At 36.2% G+C, this 17,214-nt stretch overlaps 3 protein-coding genes across 3 annotated transcripts; 1 reads left to right on the top strand and 2 right to left on the bottom strand.

The window, feature by feature from the left end:
- Positions 1–140: 140 nt before the first annotated feature.
- Positions 141–1,705, top strand: LOC125203339. The gene is made up of 5 exons (XM_048101662.1): positions 141–417; positions 506–578; positions 1,066–1,117; positions 1,224–1,293; positions 1,405–1,705. The coding sequence occupies exons 1-5, from the start codon at positions 259–261 to the stop codon at positions 1,489–1,491; spliced, it is 441 nt and encodes a 146-aa protein (XP_047957619.1). The 5' UTR covers positions 141–258; the 3' UTR covers positions 1,492–1,705.
- Positions 1,706–1,799: 94 nt separating this feature from the next.
- On the bottom strand, positions 1,800–4,314 carry LOC125203338 (14-3-3-like protein GF14 iota). Its single transcript, XM_048101660.1, has 7 exons — positions 4,086–4,314; positions 3,087–3,393; positions 2,746–2,833; positions 2,548–2,657; positions 2,314–2,459; positions 2,180–2,226; positions 1,800–2,064 (listed from the first exon to the last, which is right to left on the bottom strand). Exons 1-7 carry the CDS (start codon positions 4,156–4,158, stop codon positions 2,059–2,061), a joined length of 777 nt encoding a protein of 258 aa, XP_047957617.1. The 5' UTR covers positions 4,159–4,314; the 3' UTR covers positions 1,800–2,058.
- Positions 4,315–4,751: 437 nt separating this feature from the next.
- LOC125203336 (probable methyltransferase PMT5) lies at positions 4,752–9,435 on the bottom strand. The gene is made up of 9 exons (XM_048101658.1): positions 9,229–9,435; positions 8,067–9,040; positions 7,808–7,943; positions 7,366–7,606; positions 6,530–6,734; positions 6,208–6,359; positions 5,813–6,116; positions 5,445–5,577; positions 4,752–5,366 (listed from the first exon to the last, which is right to left on the bottom strand). The coding sequence occupies exons 2-9, from the start codon at positions 8,570–8,572 to the stop codon at positions 5,217–5,219; spliced, it is 1,827 nt and encodes a 608-aa protein (XP_047957615.1). The 5' UTR covers positions 8,573–9,040; positions 9,229–9,435; the 3' UTR covers positions 4,752–5,216.
- Between the last annotated feature and the right edge of the window lie 7,779 nt (positions 9,436–17,214).

Genomic DNA, 17,214 nt, shown 5'->3' with positions numbered 1-17,214 from the left:
TTGTAAACGTTAAGAAAAAGGGGGAAATTGAGGCCCAAATTTTGTGCCCAAGCCCATTAAAGCCCGATAGATTTGGCCCAATTGAATTGACGCTGATTTCAGTCCAATCCCTAATTCCTCTTTCAGATTTTTCACTTTTTTTTCAATTGTTATTTCTGATCAAACGCCAACGATCCCAAAAACAAATCTGTTTCTGCATTACTGGAAATATTCGAATTCCAGAAACTGCAAAGTATTACAATTAAATCGGGGAAAGAAATGGGGCAAATGACAAATGGTAAATCCAAAAAAGAAGTAAAGGAAGAAATCAAAAAAGAAGAAATTCAAGATGAAGAAGACGAGGAAGAGCAGGAGCAGGAGCAGGACGGAGTTTCTGTGCACTCGCCGTGCAAAATCAACTCTTCCTCGCTGCGCAAGGTACAATATCTTGCTTGTTGATTTGATTCGCGTTTTATTTTTAGCGAATGGTATACTATAATTTTTACTTTTATTATTGGATTCTTAGGAGAAATCAGAGGTGGATTTGGAGCTGAGATTGCTTGAAGCCCTCGAAATCTACCCCCCTTCAAAATTACGAGGTTTTTTTATTTTTTCTTCTTGGTTTAATTTTTCGATTAGCTAATCTGTTTCTTCCTTTTTGTTGCGTTTATGGTGTGGAGATCTAAGCTGAATGTTTACGTACGTGCATGCTGTCGATTTATGGCTAAAGATTAAATTAGTGCTTGAAAACTGTGAACTTTGTATTTGAAAACGGTGAATTGATATGTATGGATCGATCATCGAAGCTATCTGAAATTCTTTTTTAATGGCGATTTTTTTTAGCTTTGCAAAATGTTGAGTGAATGAATGTGTTTGATCCTGTTGCTGGATCTGTTAGTATTTCTGTGATGAATTTACTGCTTCTTTGTTTCAGCACTCAATCATTGCAGAGTAATTCTCAAGAGAGATGGGATTTTGACAGAAATCTCTCTCTCTCTCTCACACACACACACAGCATAGTTCATAGGCTTTGGTAATGCATAATGTTACTGTATTGAATCTTGTTTGTGTTGATTCCGTTTCCAGGTGTACATCGCCACTTTGTGCTCTATGGTTTGACTGAATACATGCGAAGAAGGTTTGCTTGATTTTTCGATTCTATTTTCCCTTACATGGTGAATAGTAGCAGCTCTATTTTCCATATCTAATCATGTTTGTTCCTTTTTTTTGTCTGATTTATGCAGCTTCAATCGTCCATTCACTGCAGATGATGTTTTGAAGTTGGTGGGACGGTTTTACAACTTGGAAATGGTGGTATGTGCCTTGTCTTGCTGGTTTGCTCTGCATTCATTATCAATCTCAATTTGTTCTTCTGTCTTCATGATAAGAAGCATCTCTAACCATTCTCGTCCGTTGGATTTCCAGAAACCGGACGATGAAGATGCGGAGTTTCTGTCGCACGAGGAAGACTTCCGCTTGCCACAGAGCTTTTTTGCGGATGAAGAAAATTGAGAGATTATAATCTTTAGTAGTACATAGTTTTCACGTAACCAAGTTTTTATTCTCTTGAATCGCTTTATTTCATGGGTTTTTAGAGGAATATGTGGCTGGATTGCTGTTCATCTAGTTCTAGTGTGTATGCCACAGATTGATTCTAATGAGTTCAGTCCAGTGTTAATGATCTTGTACATATTTGATTGAGTTCATTTACAAAAAACTTAAAACATTTTACGGCTTCTGATCTTTTCTGGTACAACCATGTAATAAAGAGTAATGTGATGTCAAATTCTATCAAAAATAAAATTGTCTCAGCATCAACAAAAAGGAACCAAATGTGAATAAAGAAGATGAATGTGACATTGAATATTACTAAGTTTTTGGGGTGAGAGAAATTGGAGGATAAAAAATTACAGCAGACTATAGCATAAAAGAAATATGCAAATCACCATCTTGTTCTGACATTAGGGATTCAATCTTCAACCAACTCTCCCTACAATCGCTGCTTAGTTTAGGAAGCTTAAAAACACCACACCCTTTGGACGAACATGATAAATTAGATGCAAATCTTGCGCCACGGCATTAATTCTGCAGGAGAAAATGCAATTTTGAACATCTTAGTAGATATTGATGGGCTGAATGTATATAAATAACATCAAATCAATTTGATATATATGTAAAGAACAACAAATCAAAATTTCACCTTAGCATCTGCTGGTTTGGGTTCATCATCCTTCACATTGTCCTCACCTAAACAGGGCAAAATGCAGTTAGAATGAGTTGTTTGTTTCTATGTTGTGTCTGTTTGCATATTAAGACGAGTAAAACCGTAATTACCATCTTCAGGCAAATCAGAGGTCCAGAGAGTGAGATTGTCTCTCAAAAGCTGCATAATCAAAGTGCTGTCTTTGTAAGACTCTTCACTCAGAGTGTCCAAATCAGCAATGGCCTCATCAAATGCTTGCTTAGCCAAATGGCAGGCCCTGTCAATTATTACACACGAAAAAACGTTAACATCATTGATGTGAAGATATCGAAGAATGCATGAATGCTTCTCAGTAACAATACTACCTTTCAGGAGAATTCATGATCTCGTAGTAGAACACTGAAAAGTTCAAAGCAAGACCAAGACGGATAGGATGGGTAGATGGTAGATCTGTATTCGCAATGGCAGACGCAGCCTACATTTGGAAAAATGGAATGTGTAAGAAATATGATCAATTATGTTGACTAGATTAGTTTATTAGTTATCTTTGTTGAGTAACATGCCTCGTAGCCCTTGAGGGACAGATCCGCTGCCTCTTTCTTTTCTTGGTCAACCTTGAACTCAGCAAGGTAGCGACAGTAATCACCTTTCCTGAAAATTACAAGGTACAGCGCTCATTCAGTGAAGTCAAATAAATTTTAGTCATAATGAAAATGTAAAGATGCATCAAGTTCATCTTAACAATATCCAACAAATCTATTCGACAATGAACAAGATCTAATGCTTAGCATAATACTAGGGAACATTGTCTGTGATCCCAAGACGAAGAAAGAAGCTAAGTAATCAAAACAGAATATATACTAAAAAACATTGTTCCCATAATTCCAATACCAATTTCACTCACATCTTGTGGAAGAAAACAGTTGCTTCAGCTGATCCAGAAGAGGGAATGAGATGCTTGTCAATGACAGCCAGTATGTCCTCGCAAATCTTGGACAGCTCGTTCTCTACCTTCAGCCGATACTCCTTAATCAGCTTCACATTGTTCTCATGTCCCTTGGACTCTTCCTTCTGCTCAATGGAAGACATGATTCGCCATGAAGCTCTACGAGCACCAATGACATTCTTGTAACCCACAGAAAGTAGGTTTCTTTCATCCACTGACAGTTCAACATCTAGCATTGCAACGTTTTTCATGCTTTCTACCATTTCTGCAAAGGATCATTCATCCCGTTAATATGTTTGATTAAAACTGAATCCCAGGGAAGCTATACTTATTAGTATATTATATTGACCATAGAAAGCAATAGATGATAGCATGCCAACCCAATAAACCACAGAATAGCTCTTTTCCTTGTTTCATTCAAGAAAAAGAAAATAGTAGTAGTAGTAGTATTTGTTAAATTTCTCCTCTACGAGTCAAAAATCTAAATTATAAAATCCTCAACAAAAGTGATTTGCAAAGAAATGAAAACCAACAGATTAGCATAAACATATACTCCACTTCGTTACATAGAAAAATGCACATACACATAGCCCTATTTTGAATCAAAAGTTCCCAATCTAATCTTCTTATCAATCGAGGTAAGGTAGCTGATTCTAATCCTATCGTTTTCTAACTCATATGCAAACCTATTCAGGTAATTGCGCGTTCACATTGCATCCATTTGACTAAACACAACATTCAATTACAGCAAACGGCCGATAGATCACACACAATACACAATACACAAGATCCCCTTGTAAAACAATTGCCGTCACACGAGGCAAAATCACTAAGCGGCTTCACATCTACACACGAAAACGTCAAAACACACGCGCGCGCGCGCTCGAACGCATAAACATTGTATAAATGTATATGAAATACAAACACACATTGCACGAAAAAAAAGCTGATTCATACCATCGTAGCGCTCAGCTTGTTCCGCGAGCTTGGCCAAGTAGACATGAGTCTCTCTCTCCTTCTCCGTCGACATTTTCTCGATTTTGCAGATTGGAGATGTGGAAATTGACGAATTGCAGGAGTAAAAGGAAAAATCTGAGCTGTTTCGATTTTGTTGGGGAGAGTAGATGAACGAATGAATAAGAGAGAGAGAGGGAGAGTAGAGAGAAAATTTAGGGCCGTCCGATGAGGGTCATTTCTGTAATTTGGAGAGAGTGAGGGCGCAAATCATGGTAAATTCTGGGAACTTGTGGTTCACACGTGTCTGCTAATTCTTCTGCGTCATGAATTATAAGACGTCGCTGTCGGCCTTTTTTAGGAATTTCTAAACTTTTTTAAATGGGCAAAAACGCTTATCAACTTTCCAAACAACACCAAAAAAAAAAAAAATACTCTTCCCATTTCCATTCCATAAAAGATGTCCACAAAAGATGTTGCACTTATGAACGACAAAACTTTTTCCATAAATGAAAATCTGATATTTCTTACGAGAACAAACTAAAAGAAAAAATATGACATTTTTTATAAAATAGATGGAGGGAGAAGTAAGTCAATTATAGTGTCATAATTTTAAAACAAACCATATAAGCAAAGTTAGTTGAAACTGAATCGTGATTCACAACGATAAAAATGGGAATGAAAGTACATCAAATTGCAATATCTTTTAGTACAGCTGAACTTGATCGATATAGCTAGAGAAATACAAATACAATTCAATTACACAAATAATTAATAAAATATAAAAACCACAAAAAACGACTTAAATGAATTGCTACAATCTGTTTGTCTGTCTGTCTGTCTCCTTTAGAGTTGGAAAAATCTTCTTTTCCTTTGAACTGCGGCAGCAAACATCACTCAGATATCTACAACCTCCAAAATTTCTCATCTTTTGAATGAATTACATTTGATCTCCAGAAAAACGTGTTGGAAACCACATATACTTCCTCATTGCTCTAACTACAGCATCACCATAACTGAATGTGATTTCATCTTCACAGTGTCAAAAACCAGACAGAGAGTGTGCTCGATCCGATGTTCTTTCAAAACAAGCGGAGTGTCGTAGGGATGGAGAGATCTCCATAGAAGGAGACCTCATTTTCTCAGAAACGGTTTCTGGCATACTAGTAGGCGCTGCTCGCTGCCATCTTGAAGGTCGATGACTCGGGCTTCCCACCGGAGCTGTGTCACAAGAGTTCGTGCAATCTCTACTTGACCAACCTTATCAGAAATTATAACCCATCCCTGCGAGCAAACAAAGTTCAAGAAAATCAAGACTTTGGTACCTTATCAAGTGAGAATAATAAGCATATGATAGATTACCTCAGGCCGAAGAATGCGGTCCATTTCAAAAATTAAGTCAAGCATACTGCATCTCTCTGAAGCAAGGTGTGATAAAAGTCCATTGGCGTGAAGCATGTCATATGTGCGAGGGTATGTGGGGAAAGGTTCACACCTGCATCATAAAATTTGGGACTTTTTAAGTATAAATATGATGATATGGAACTTTCAGTTGCAATGTAGAGTGTGAGAAGGGGGACAAACATGATTTTTATATTATCTCAAATCAAGAAATCTGGTAAGGCAAATAAGTTCCATCAAACTTACAGAAAATTGGTAAATTGGCTTTGTGGAAAAAATGATTGAAGATTCAAAGTTAGACTAGTCATATACCAGAATTAACATCTTACCAGTTATGCAAGACACCCGCAAAACCTTGATCAAGAATGGCAGGAAGTGTGTTAGGTTGACCCACGGGAACGACATTCATTACCCATACAGACTTTCTGGCTTCCAAAAGGGCAGTATTTAAACCTCCATAACGAGCATTCATGTCCATCACATTTCGAACCATATTGTACGGGGGCATTGGGTCTTCGTCACCAGGTCTCTTTGGATGGTCAGAGAAAATTAAGGGAGAAAGAAGTGACCAATAATTTCTTAAAGCAGATCTCCAGTACACTGAGTCCTCAAAAAAATCTTTAGGATTTATTCCTGTATTCAAATTGAAAGTAATTAATTTGTTTGAAAGCTAAAAATGGCAGGGCCTACAAGTACCAAGCCTGGATATTATACATTAACATACCATGGATCGCAAGCTCAGCAGGACTCAATGAACCAGAAGACCCGTTCTGAATTGGAATCCAACGCTTGGTACCAATCCCACTTATACATTGTGCAAGTGGTTTATAGTAAGATTGCCCATCTTCCTTATTGCAAAGGGGGAAAGTCTGCTTACTACAATACAACCCAAAAATTTTAACAGAATTAGTAAGAAAATAATTGGACTATGATGAATGAAAATAAATATTGCGAAGGAGAGTATCAGAAACAAAGACAGAATAAGAACATGGTGCACATGAAACTGAAAGATATCTATTGAATAATAATGAAGTAACTGTTCTCACCTGGTGTAGCATTTGGTGTCAGTGGTTTTCTGCCAGATGAAAGTTTCGTCTTGCTGAGCCAGAAGATTCCAGCAAAGTTTTGGCGTAAATCCTTCAAGAGGAGTAGCTATGGCGCCTTTGCTTCCTTGCCTCCTTCTGGGTGAGGTTAAAACAAAGTACCCACCAGGTTTGAGGACTCTATCAACTTCAATAAGAAACATTCCATCTGATAGAGAGTAGCACATCATTAGCAACGTAAAGCAGACAAGACGGTCCCTGTTCTAGAATTCAGTCGCTTGAGTTTTCTTGTTTGGTTATCATAGAAAGATTGACCTCAACTCAATTGAGCACACACATTATATATAACTCTAGCAGAAAAGTTGGATTTACGTATAATGTGATTCAGACATTCAGGTGTATAAAAAGGAAGGAAAAGCATAAATCTACAACCACATTAAAAACCAAAATACATACACAAAAGACTAAATTGATTCCTATTTTTCCAATCATAACGTTATTCATTGTGTGTTATCCAACAAAATAACTGTGTATCTTAAATGAAAATCTTCTTCAATTGGAAGTCCACAATTGACACCTTAGTGGTCGTGATTTTCTTAGTACTCTGAGATACTCTTGCTCTTACTCAATACTGCAACTCATTACAACTATTCTTGCAAAAAATTTGCCCACTGCCTATCCTTACTTCCATAAGTATAATAGAATAATCAGAAAGAAACACAAAGAAAATCATACAAAACATATAAGACCACAAAAGAATGTCCCATGACAAATAAATCCTAGCCTTAAGAAAAAAACAGATCGAAAAAACAACATCCTAGAATGATTGAGTGAAGTACCTTTATCATCCCACAAAATACCACACTGAGTACAGTGAATCATGTCATATGATAAGGAAGGAAATGGTAGTTGTTTTGAGACGAAATTTCCAATGACTGCTGGGAGACCTCTCTCGAGGGCTACCTGAACTTGGCTGCCAGTTGTTTCATATGCCGCCATACAGACTGCCATCACCTTAAGTGAGAGCAGATGTGCACCAAAGCTACCAAAGCCACACCCAATATCTAATATATTGTGCACCTGCAATGCAGCAGGAAAAGAATTTAATATGACGGAAGAATATCAAATGACATCCTGCACTAAAAGATGTACCAATTCTAGTTCCAAGGGCAAAAATTACTTAAACAGCCAATATGTTGTCCTGACTCATAAAATGGCATCTGATATTATGTCAAACAAAGAGTGGCAAATGCAGCTATTTGTGGTGATTAAAAAACTTACACCAGCTTCGCGAAATTCAGTGTCACTCCCCAGTCCTATCATCTCAGCAATCTGGTGAGAGTAATCTTTCACGCCATCAATGACCATCTCATCATCTGAATGAAATGAAATTTGATTCTCTTCTAGTAACATCAGCCTGGAGCAGTTGCGATATCAACAGGTCAGCTTTTTTTTCCTCATAAAGTTAGAGTATAAGAAATCTTTTAATCCTTACCAGGTAATTACAACGCATAAAAGGTAAAAATATAAAAAGGATTACCTTTTTGTCATGCTTCCCGACGAAAGAAATTGGTCTTTGCTCAGCTTCACATTTCCACTCCATATCACATCCCTTCCACCTGGCCAGGTCAAAGGGATCTTATAATCCTTTGGCGGACGAACCAAACAATACTCTTTATCTCGTGATACTTCACAATGACGATCAAGGTCCTCCCCATCTTTAAAGCCAGCTAGCAGGTTAGCAGATGAATTGTAGCAAGGGACATAATTCTCTCTTTCCTTCCCACAGAGATCAAAATCCTTCGAAGGACTGGTTCCTAATTTTCGCAATTCCAAGTAATCATTGACAGCTTGCTCTTTCAACCTTCTATAGGTCGAATAAATGTCAGGTCTTGTAGGATCAGTCAGGGAATTTAGTTGATTAGAAGGAGAAGATCCCAATAGCGCAACCAAAACTAATGCACTAACCACAAACAAAAGCAACCAGTTGAGTGGTGGTTTTGGCCCAAAGGTCAACAATAGTTTATTGTACCAAGAGCTTCTCATGTCCAACTCTTGTGATGCTCTTCAAAATGAATGCAAAAATTTTCCAACAGGAGTTTGGTTATTGCTCCAACTTCATTCGCAAACAACTTTGAAGACCATAACCAATCATCAGATATATTTTATCGCGAATTATATGATCAAAACTCCAAACTATCTCAGCTAGCATCGGCGCAAACCAATAATTGAGCATCCACCAAACTACATAACCAGCTGTAGTTTCACATAATTCAGCTATCAATTGTCAAAATATCAATACGATTCTAAGTTATGACGTATGTATTCAGATCCCGCGAACTTTCCCTTTCAAGCCTGCAAGCGTTACATTCACCAACTGCCTCACTAAAGCCAAATTAACCGCCAAAAATACGCAAAATCACCAATGCCGAACTCAATGAAAACAAAACAAATTCAGTTCTCAATCAATCACCACGCCAATTACACAAAAAAAGCCTCCAGATCAAGCCAGGCCTGCATCACGCCATTACAAAAAAACAATTCACTAATAGCATTCATTCCAAAAATCCACCTAGATCTCAAACTCAAATCAGATCCACAACGCAGTACAACAATACAATCAGCATTACCGCGAAACCAAAAGCAGCAAAACAACACGAGAAATAAATTAAAAAAGAGGTGTCAATTTGAGTTTTGCTCACCGGAAGTTCAAAGTGCGGAGATACAGACCAAAAAACTCAGGTGTCGACGGCGGTTAAGCAGCAGAGTTTGGATTCGCCATTGACATCTAGAGAGAGAAACTTCTGAGCAACTTTTCGGAGCGTGGGTTCTCTATAATTGGGAAAAAACAATTTAATAACAATAATTTAATGGCTGGATTTGATATTATTTGTTTATGTATATTAGTTGTTTAGTGTAACAGAAATTCCAAATGGTTGTGATTTCTAAGATCCAATCTGCCTAGGCTCGAAATTTCAGGTAACACAATATCAAGCTTCAATTATTCTCTTCGTATATTTGTGTTCTAGCCCACCATTTTATTCTTATTTGCACTTTCACTCCACAAACCGTCTTCCTCTTTTCCGATTCTATTTGGAGATTGTTTCTTAATCCAATTAACTAAATCACTCTGACCAAAAGTCTCTATAAAAGGAAAGAGAATAAATATCTTCTAAGTTGACACAATTAAAATTGCGTAAATTAAAATTTAAAAATAAAGTTGATAATCCACTCAATTAATTTATTTTAAAACATTACTAGTATTTTCTTATAAGTATTAACGAGATTTGACCATTGATTAAAGCTACTAATTTATTACTCCCTCCGTCCCCGATCACACTTTTCCATTTCGGTCCGTCTCCAATTAAGAGTCACACTTCATTTTTACCCTAAATATTAAGTAGGTCTCACATTCCACTAACTCAATTCACTCACATTTTATTATAAAACCAATATAAAAAATAGGTCTTATATCACTTTTTCAATCAACTTTTCTTTAAATTTTTTAAAACTCGCGTCCGATCAAAGTGTGACTCCTAATGGTGGACGGAGGGAGATGGAATACTATTTACTATTAAAATTTTCAACAGTTGTAGCTTAGCTTTTCATATCGTTTGCAAAAATCACATGAAAGTTGGAGAATATGTCGGATTTGGCTTTACTAAGGATTTCTGGTTTTGTTGGATCTATTAGGGTTTTTAATGATCCTATGCAACAAAATCAGGATTTGATTAGATTTTGATGGTGACACAATATGGTGATTTTGTGAATTAATCTATTTTTTAAGCTTAATTCGAAGTGTCAAAAGTACTTTATCTAAAGTTAAGTTTATTATTCAGATCTACCACATATATAATGATTTAGATAAAGTTTTACTATTCAGATCTAACCTTATCTCTACTGAGAAATAATTGATCTGGTTGCGCTACTACATTCATTTATATAAAATAAAATATTATAGAAATGCAACATATAGATATAACACTACCTACTCGTGCTACATTCATTTAATGCTATATCAACATTAAATACATTTCTTTTTGGGAAAAGACTTTAAATTCCTACTAAAAAAACTAGCTACAGTAGTAGTAACTTTTTTTCTTATTAAGCTTCAATTGGCAGTCATCCATGTTTATTTCTTGATAGACCAACTCTTATTTTAATTTTATATTTATATTTATATTTATATTTAAATGAGTTAATAGTTATGTTGTATGGCTCAATCCCAACTAGCTCAAATTTTAGGTACGTTTTGTGCTATTTAGGTACCTATAGATCTTTTACTTAATCGAGCCATATATTTTTGTATATATATTTAAAAAAATCTGTTCACACCTGCCATTATTGATATAGATACGACAAATTATATTTTCAAATTTAGTGCGTTGGAGACTTGGAGAACACATGATATATTGATATTATTGAAGTAATAAAATTTGAATTTTATGTGTTATAATTAAGGTAATTTCCAAGTTGGGACGAAATCGATTAAAAAATATTGAAGTTTTGAGATAATAGCTAGACCTAGACATATGAATTTGAATTTATTGATATAAAATTTTTTTGAATTTTATGTGCTAGTGAACACCTAGATAGATAGGAAAATGCAACAAGAATGGTAATTTCCAAGCTGGGACGATATTGATTGAAAAAACATTAGACTTTTGAGATAATAGCCATATGAGTTTGACTTTATTTCAATATTTTGAAATTATTGAAGTATAAAATTTGAATTTTATGTGTTAATGAACACCTAGACTGAAAAAATGCAGCTAGAATGGTGATTTCCAAGTTGGGATAAAATTGATTGAAAAACATTGAATTTTTTGAGATAATAGTATAGAGTATAGACATATGGGTTAGCCTTTATTTCAAAATTTTAGAGTAGGCCAAAAAGAGGGTAAGTACAGCTTAGGATTTTTCTTGTAATTTATGATAATACTAGCACTAATTATAACATTAATAATAATAACTAATTATTTATAGAACCTTCGACTAAAGTAATAAGATTTCAAATATTTCGATGGCCTTTTTTAGTTCTTTTCAAATTAATTAATTAATTGTCAAAACAATATTCATCCTGTCATTTTCAAATTGAGTAATTGTCACGAAACAGAAAGATATTTGTGTAAGTTTATAACTTTACGTCGTTTTATTAGTAAAATACAAAGTGAAGGTTACAGATTTGAATAAATGCTGTTTCATTTCTAACAATTAATGATGTTTCAATTCTAAGAAAATAATTTTAAACTTCAAAGATACGGTATCATGAGCACTAAATTTTGGCATGACTATAAACAGACGTATTTGAGTTTATTTATTTAAGGATTATTTAGCTTGAAAGAAAAGTATCGTTGGGCAAAATAACAATATTCCTAATTAATTTGTTAATAATCTAAATCCGAATACAACAATTAACAAACCTTTGTTGCAGGCCTAATGTAGGCTAGATTCATGAGGTATTTTTTTTAATTAACATTAAAGGCATGATATCATCCCAAAAATAGAAAATCACAAAAAGGTGTTATATACTATATGTATTCAGATCGAATTTTTTTTAAAATAATTAAACAAAAGTGTTCGGTTCTAACTAATACTACTACTGTATAATTAAAGAGAGATTCTGCTAGTAAAAAAGTGACTCTTTCGTTATTCATTCCTATCTGGAAAGTGGAAAAAACAAAAAGATTATAAGCCTTGCAACTAGCAAGTGGTACAATACAACTGTGATTAATACTACTAAAATTTATTTCTATCTTAATTATTGAAATACTAAAAGCTGCGAATGGACGACCGAATTTAATATGTAAACGGCCCAGAATTAAGGTGGCATAGAAAAATATAATTCCAAACCTTACATTGTATTTTCAAAATTTTGAATTATAAATAAGCTAAATATAAAAATGATTAAAGGTTATACCTTGGCTGCTTACTCGAACCGACAATATTATTATGCCTTTATTTAGTTTATTATTTAATTGATGTAAGCTGGCGTAGAATCATTGCTGCTGCGTGATATTAGGTCAGGGTGGTTCGCAAACCATTATCAATCGTAATAAATAATGTATTATTATTAATCATTAATCATAATATATTAAAGTAAAAAAATAGTAGTACTATATTAATTTAAACATAAATAAGATTATTAATTTATTAGTACTAAATTTTTTTGTTATTTTTTTAAACAAAAATACTAGTACTACTCCTCATTTTATGGCCAGCCGGCTACATATACATATTTTAAAGAAATTCGATATTTCTTAAGAATGGCGTCTTTAATTATAATTCAATTATGTTCCTCCATTATAATAATAATAAAAAAAAAAGGTGTCTTCTTGTCTAATTTTTTATAATTAATCTTACGTTACAAAAAATATGATTTAGTAATGATTTGACACCATGGCCATCTAATCATACAATTCAGTGAATTCACTATGCCCAGATTTTAGTACATATACGAATGGTGCAAAACTGAAACGATTGATAAACCAATAAACATAATACTATAAGCAAGTGTGTTTTACTCCCTCAGTCCCCCGTTAAGAGTAACACTTTGACCGGACACGAGTTTTAAGAAATGTAAAAAAAAATTAGTTGAAAAAGTTAGTGGAATGTGGGACCTATTTTTTTATATTGGTTTTATAATAAAATATGAGTGAAATGAATTAGTGGAATCTGAGACCTACTTACCATTTATGGTAAAAATAAAGTGCTACTCTTAATTGGGGACGGACCAAAATGGAAATTAGTAACTCTTATTCGGGTACGGAAGAAGTATTAATTAATTATTTGACTGAATGAAATGATTTGGGTTGTGTAAACATTAAGCGTTGACATATGCTTGACGTTGAATGCACTACTATTCTACTTCCTCCGAACAATAGAAATAGACTATTTAGGATTAACATGAATTTTTAATACTCCCTCCATCCCAGGGAAGATGACCCCTTTCTTGGACGGCACGGGATTTTATGCAACTTTATTTTGTGTGTTAAGTGGAGAGAATAAAGTAAGAGAGAGGAATAAAGTAGAGATAAAGGGGTTTCCATTTTAAGCAATGAGTCATCTTGATTGGGACAAACTAAAAAGAAAAGTGGACCATCTTCAATGGGACGGAGGGAGTATATAATTAATAAAGTAAGATAGAAAATGAGAAAAAGTAGTTAAAATTATACAGCGGATAACAGAATCCGACCCATAAATGATAAAGTAAAATAAAAGAGAAAAAAGTTGTCATAAATGAATATGAACTATTTCTATGTAACGAACGAAAAAAGAAATATGGTTTATTTCTATGAGATGAGGGAAACAATATTTTAAAATGGGTATGTGTTCCATAAAAAGATGTATCGTGCGTTGTTTATGTGTGTGCGACACTCTGAACTCTTGGGAGAATCGATGACTGCGTCAAAGATGCAGTGCTAATACATCTAAGAATTCTTAATTGGCTAGCCCCAGGGCTATGGAGCAAAGGGCTCGCGTGAGTAGGAAACAATAAATATCTATTCTAGTTCTATTATCAACTATGTGTTCAAATCTAAGAGAAATTTTAGACAATGTTTATTATCCTGAATTTTTTTTGTCTTTTCTGAATGATAAGGAGAGAAAAAAAATTGGATCAAAAGAAAATGTCATTTTGGAGTTTTATCAACAATTTGCTTGTGTAGGCGGGGATCCGGCTCGATCTCTCCCCCGGATAAACCATATAGCCAAGAGAAACCATGAACCAGAATAAAAGAGCTTGCCCCACCCATGAGTAAATATTTCATGGTAGCATCATTGGACCGTACATCTTTCTTGGTATATTCAGATAATAGGTAGAAGCATAAACTTAACGTTTCACAATTTAATGAATCTTCCACTTATTTGATGGGCTGGCTTTTGATGGGCTGGCTAAGAGATTATGTATGATTAACTCTTCACAAATTTTCAATGGCGGTTATAACATGTCTTCTGTAACATGTGTTCCTCATGCAGCTTATTGTTCTAATGGTGATATAGTTCTAGATATATAAAGATTGCTTGTAATATTGTGTGGATCTTGAGTTATAAATCTATAATTCTTTGGTTTCTTATATTTTGTCTATGTTGTGAGATTGAGCATCTATTAGTATTTTATAGTACTCCGAGTATCTCCTATGGCGGACGTCGCGGTAGGATGTCGCAGAAGTCCGACCAGACGTCCGCCGTTGTGGGCGAAATGGTAGGACACGCCCGTCCCATTTGCCCGTCGGATGGGCTCGCCCGTCAGCCCGACGTCCGACCGGATGTCTGCCGTTGTGGCGTGGGTCGGACGTCCGATTAAATTTGTTTTTTTTTTTTTTCTAAAAAAAACTCTATAAATAGGGCTTGTTGAACTTCATTTCATTCACACCATTTGTGTTGACAAGTTTCTCTCTCTAAACTCTATTTTCAAGTATTTCTAGAATGGCTAGTAGTCGTGCGGGTGGTAGTGGCGGAGGCGCTAGTGATAGTGATAGTGAGGATGAATTAGATGTTGCTATGGACGGGGCGATTGATCGATTGCTACGACAGAGGCAGCAGCAGCGGCAGCAGGCGGCGGTACCTCGGCCGATCCATCGCCGACGTCATGTACCAGGGACCACATTGCTGCACATATGCGGTTGTATGAGGACTACTTCGCTTCGCAGCCGTGTTTTGGGGATGCCTTATTCCGGCGATATTTTAGGATGCATCGTCCGCTATTTATGCATATCGATGGTGCTTTAGAGAGAAGATACGAGTTTTTCAGGATCAGGGAGGATGCGGCTGGCAAACCCGGACACACGCCCTTACAGAAGTGCACTGTCGCAATCAGGCAGCTGGCGTACGGAGGCCCGGCCGACATGTTCGACGAGTACCTACACATTAGCGAGTCGTCAGCCATCGAGTGTCTGCAGAATTTTTGAGCGGGCGTTAAAGCGATATTCAGGGATCGCTATCTTCGGAGTCCGAGCAGCGTAGACTGCCAGCAGCTGATAAATATGCACGGGTCGGTGCACGGGTTCCCTGGGATGTTGGGCAGCATAGATTGTATGCATTGGGAGTGGAAGAACTGCCCCGCCACCTGGAAAGGGATCCACACTTCCGGCTTCAAAGCCAATCATCCCACGATGATCCTTGAAGCCGTAGCTGACTACCGGTTGTGGATATGGCATGCTTATTTTGGAGTCGCCAGGTCGAACAACGACCTCAACGTCCTCCAGTCGTCGCCCCTGTTCAACGATCAGTGCAATGGCGTTGCTCCCGCCATCAGTTTCATCGCCAACGGCAACAAGCACAATATGGGATACTATTTGGCGGATGGGATATACCCAAACTGGCCCGTCTTTGTGAAGACGATCAAACATGCGGTCGGAGCAAAGAAGTCCTTCTATGCGAGCCGTCAGGAGGCAGCGCGCAAGGATGTTGAGCGAGCATTTGGTGTGCTCCAGAGTCGATAGGCGATGGTGAAGGGTCCTTCACGGATGTGGTATATTCCGAACATCGGCGACATCATGTACGCATGTATCATTTTGCACAACATGTTTGTCGAAAGTGAAGGTGACGGACTGACTCAGTGGACCAACGAAGATGATACGGGTGTCGGTCCAAGCCACGGCGTGGCCAGCGCGAATGTGAACATGGGGGTACCTCATGGAGAGGTTGAGCGGTTGCGCGCATTTGCCGACATGCGGCAAAGAGATGCCCATATTCGACTTCAGGAGGATATTATCGAAGAGGTTTGGACGCGGAGGGGTGGACGTTGAAGTGGTTAATTTTTTTTATTGACTATGTAATTTTTTTTTCCGAAGAATATATGTTTTTTTTAATGAAATATTCGCTTTTCCCCGTTCGTATTCGTGTCAAAATTTTAATTCCGTAAATTGAATAATTGTGAATTTAATTTTATTGTAGGAAGTCCTAGTGGGAAGTCCTAGTGCAATGGGAAGTCCTAGTGAAATGGGAAGTTCTGATGACGTGGCATGAAGTCCTAGTGGAAGTCCTAGTGGGAAGGACACCACCGGAGATGCTCTAAAGAAGAACCGAGTAAATCAGATCCCTATAATGGTGGAATGGGCTGGGCCATCCTATACTACACTAAACCATAAATCGTAGGACGACTATTGATGTCCATTTTTGGACTTAGGTACTCAAATAGTACAATTATTTTTGTTCTTGTTGGTTCGAAGAGGGCAAAGAAACAGGTCGGGTGACGCGAGAAGAAATCATGATGTTCATGTGAACTAAGTGATTGTTTTGAAAAGAAATATGCAACACTTTGATTGATTATATTAATAAAATTAATTATTTGTGTTACTTGCTTTTTGTCGTGTCAGAGCTCCCAATTTTTTTATAAAAATCCAAGTGAAATTTGTCGTATTTACTGTGGGAACCGTCGATATTAAGAAAAGAGAGAGAGAAAAACTAGGGGTGGGTCGATACGATATATCATATCGTTATCGTATCGAAAGTTTCGATATATCGAAACTTTCGATATGGATAATATTCATATTGTTATCGTATCGATATTTCGATATATCGTAAGATCGATACGATATATCGAAATATCGTTATCGTATCGAATACCTGTATATCGAAAAATATAATTTCAAAACTGAAAAATAACACCAAAATTAATAAAACTTCAACACAATAAAATAAATAGTGTTCTTATTAGGGTTTCATATATATATATATATATATAT

Source organism: Salvia hispanica, chromosome 2, assembly GCF_023119035.1.
Source record: "Salvia hispanica cultivar TCC Black 2014 chromosome 2, UniMelb_Shisp_WGS_1.0, whole genome shotgun sequence".
NCBI lineage: Eukaryota > Viridiplantae > Streptophyta > Magnoliopsida > Lamiales > Lamiaceae > Salvia > Salvia hispanica.
This window is presented reverse-complemented; position numbering and strand designations above follow the sequence as displayed.

Coding starts and splice junctions, on each gene's coding strand:
- LOC125203339 (XM_048101662.1), top strand. CDS start 259: ATGGGGCAAATGACAAATGGTAAATCCAAAAAAGAAGTAAAGGAAGAA. Junction 579..1,065: donor CCCCCCTTCAAAATTACGAG/GTTTTTTTATTT, acceptor TTCCGTTTCCAG/GTGTACATCGCCACTTTGTG. Junction 1,294..1,404: donor TTTACAACTTGGAAATGGTG/GTATGTGCCTTG, acceptor TTGGATTTCCAG/AAACCGGACGATGAAGATGC.
- LOC125203338 (XM_048101660.1), bottom strand. CDS start 4,158: ATGTCGACGGAGAAGGAGAGAGAGACTCATGTCTACTTGGCCAAGCTC. Junction 3,394..4,085: donor ACAAGCTGAGCGCTACGATG/GTATGAATCAGC, acceptor GATCCTTTGCAG/AAATGGTAGAAAGCATGAAA. Junction 2,834..3,086: donor ACTGTTTTCTTCCACAAGAT/GTGAGTGAAATT, acceptor TGTAATTTTCAG/GAAAGGTGATTACTGTCGCT.
- LOC125203336 (XM_048101658.1), bottom strand. CDS start 8,572: ATGAGAAGCTCTTGGTACAATAAACTATTGTTGACCTTTGGGCCAAAA. Junction 7,944..8,066: donor TCGGGAAGCATGACAAAAAG/GTAATCCTTTTT, acceptor CAACTGCTCCAG/GCTGATGTTACTAGAAGAGA. Junction 6,117..6,207: donor TGCTGAGCTTGCGATCCATG/GTATGTTAATGT, acceptor ATTTGAATACAG/GAATAAATCCTAAAGATTTT.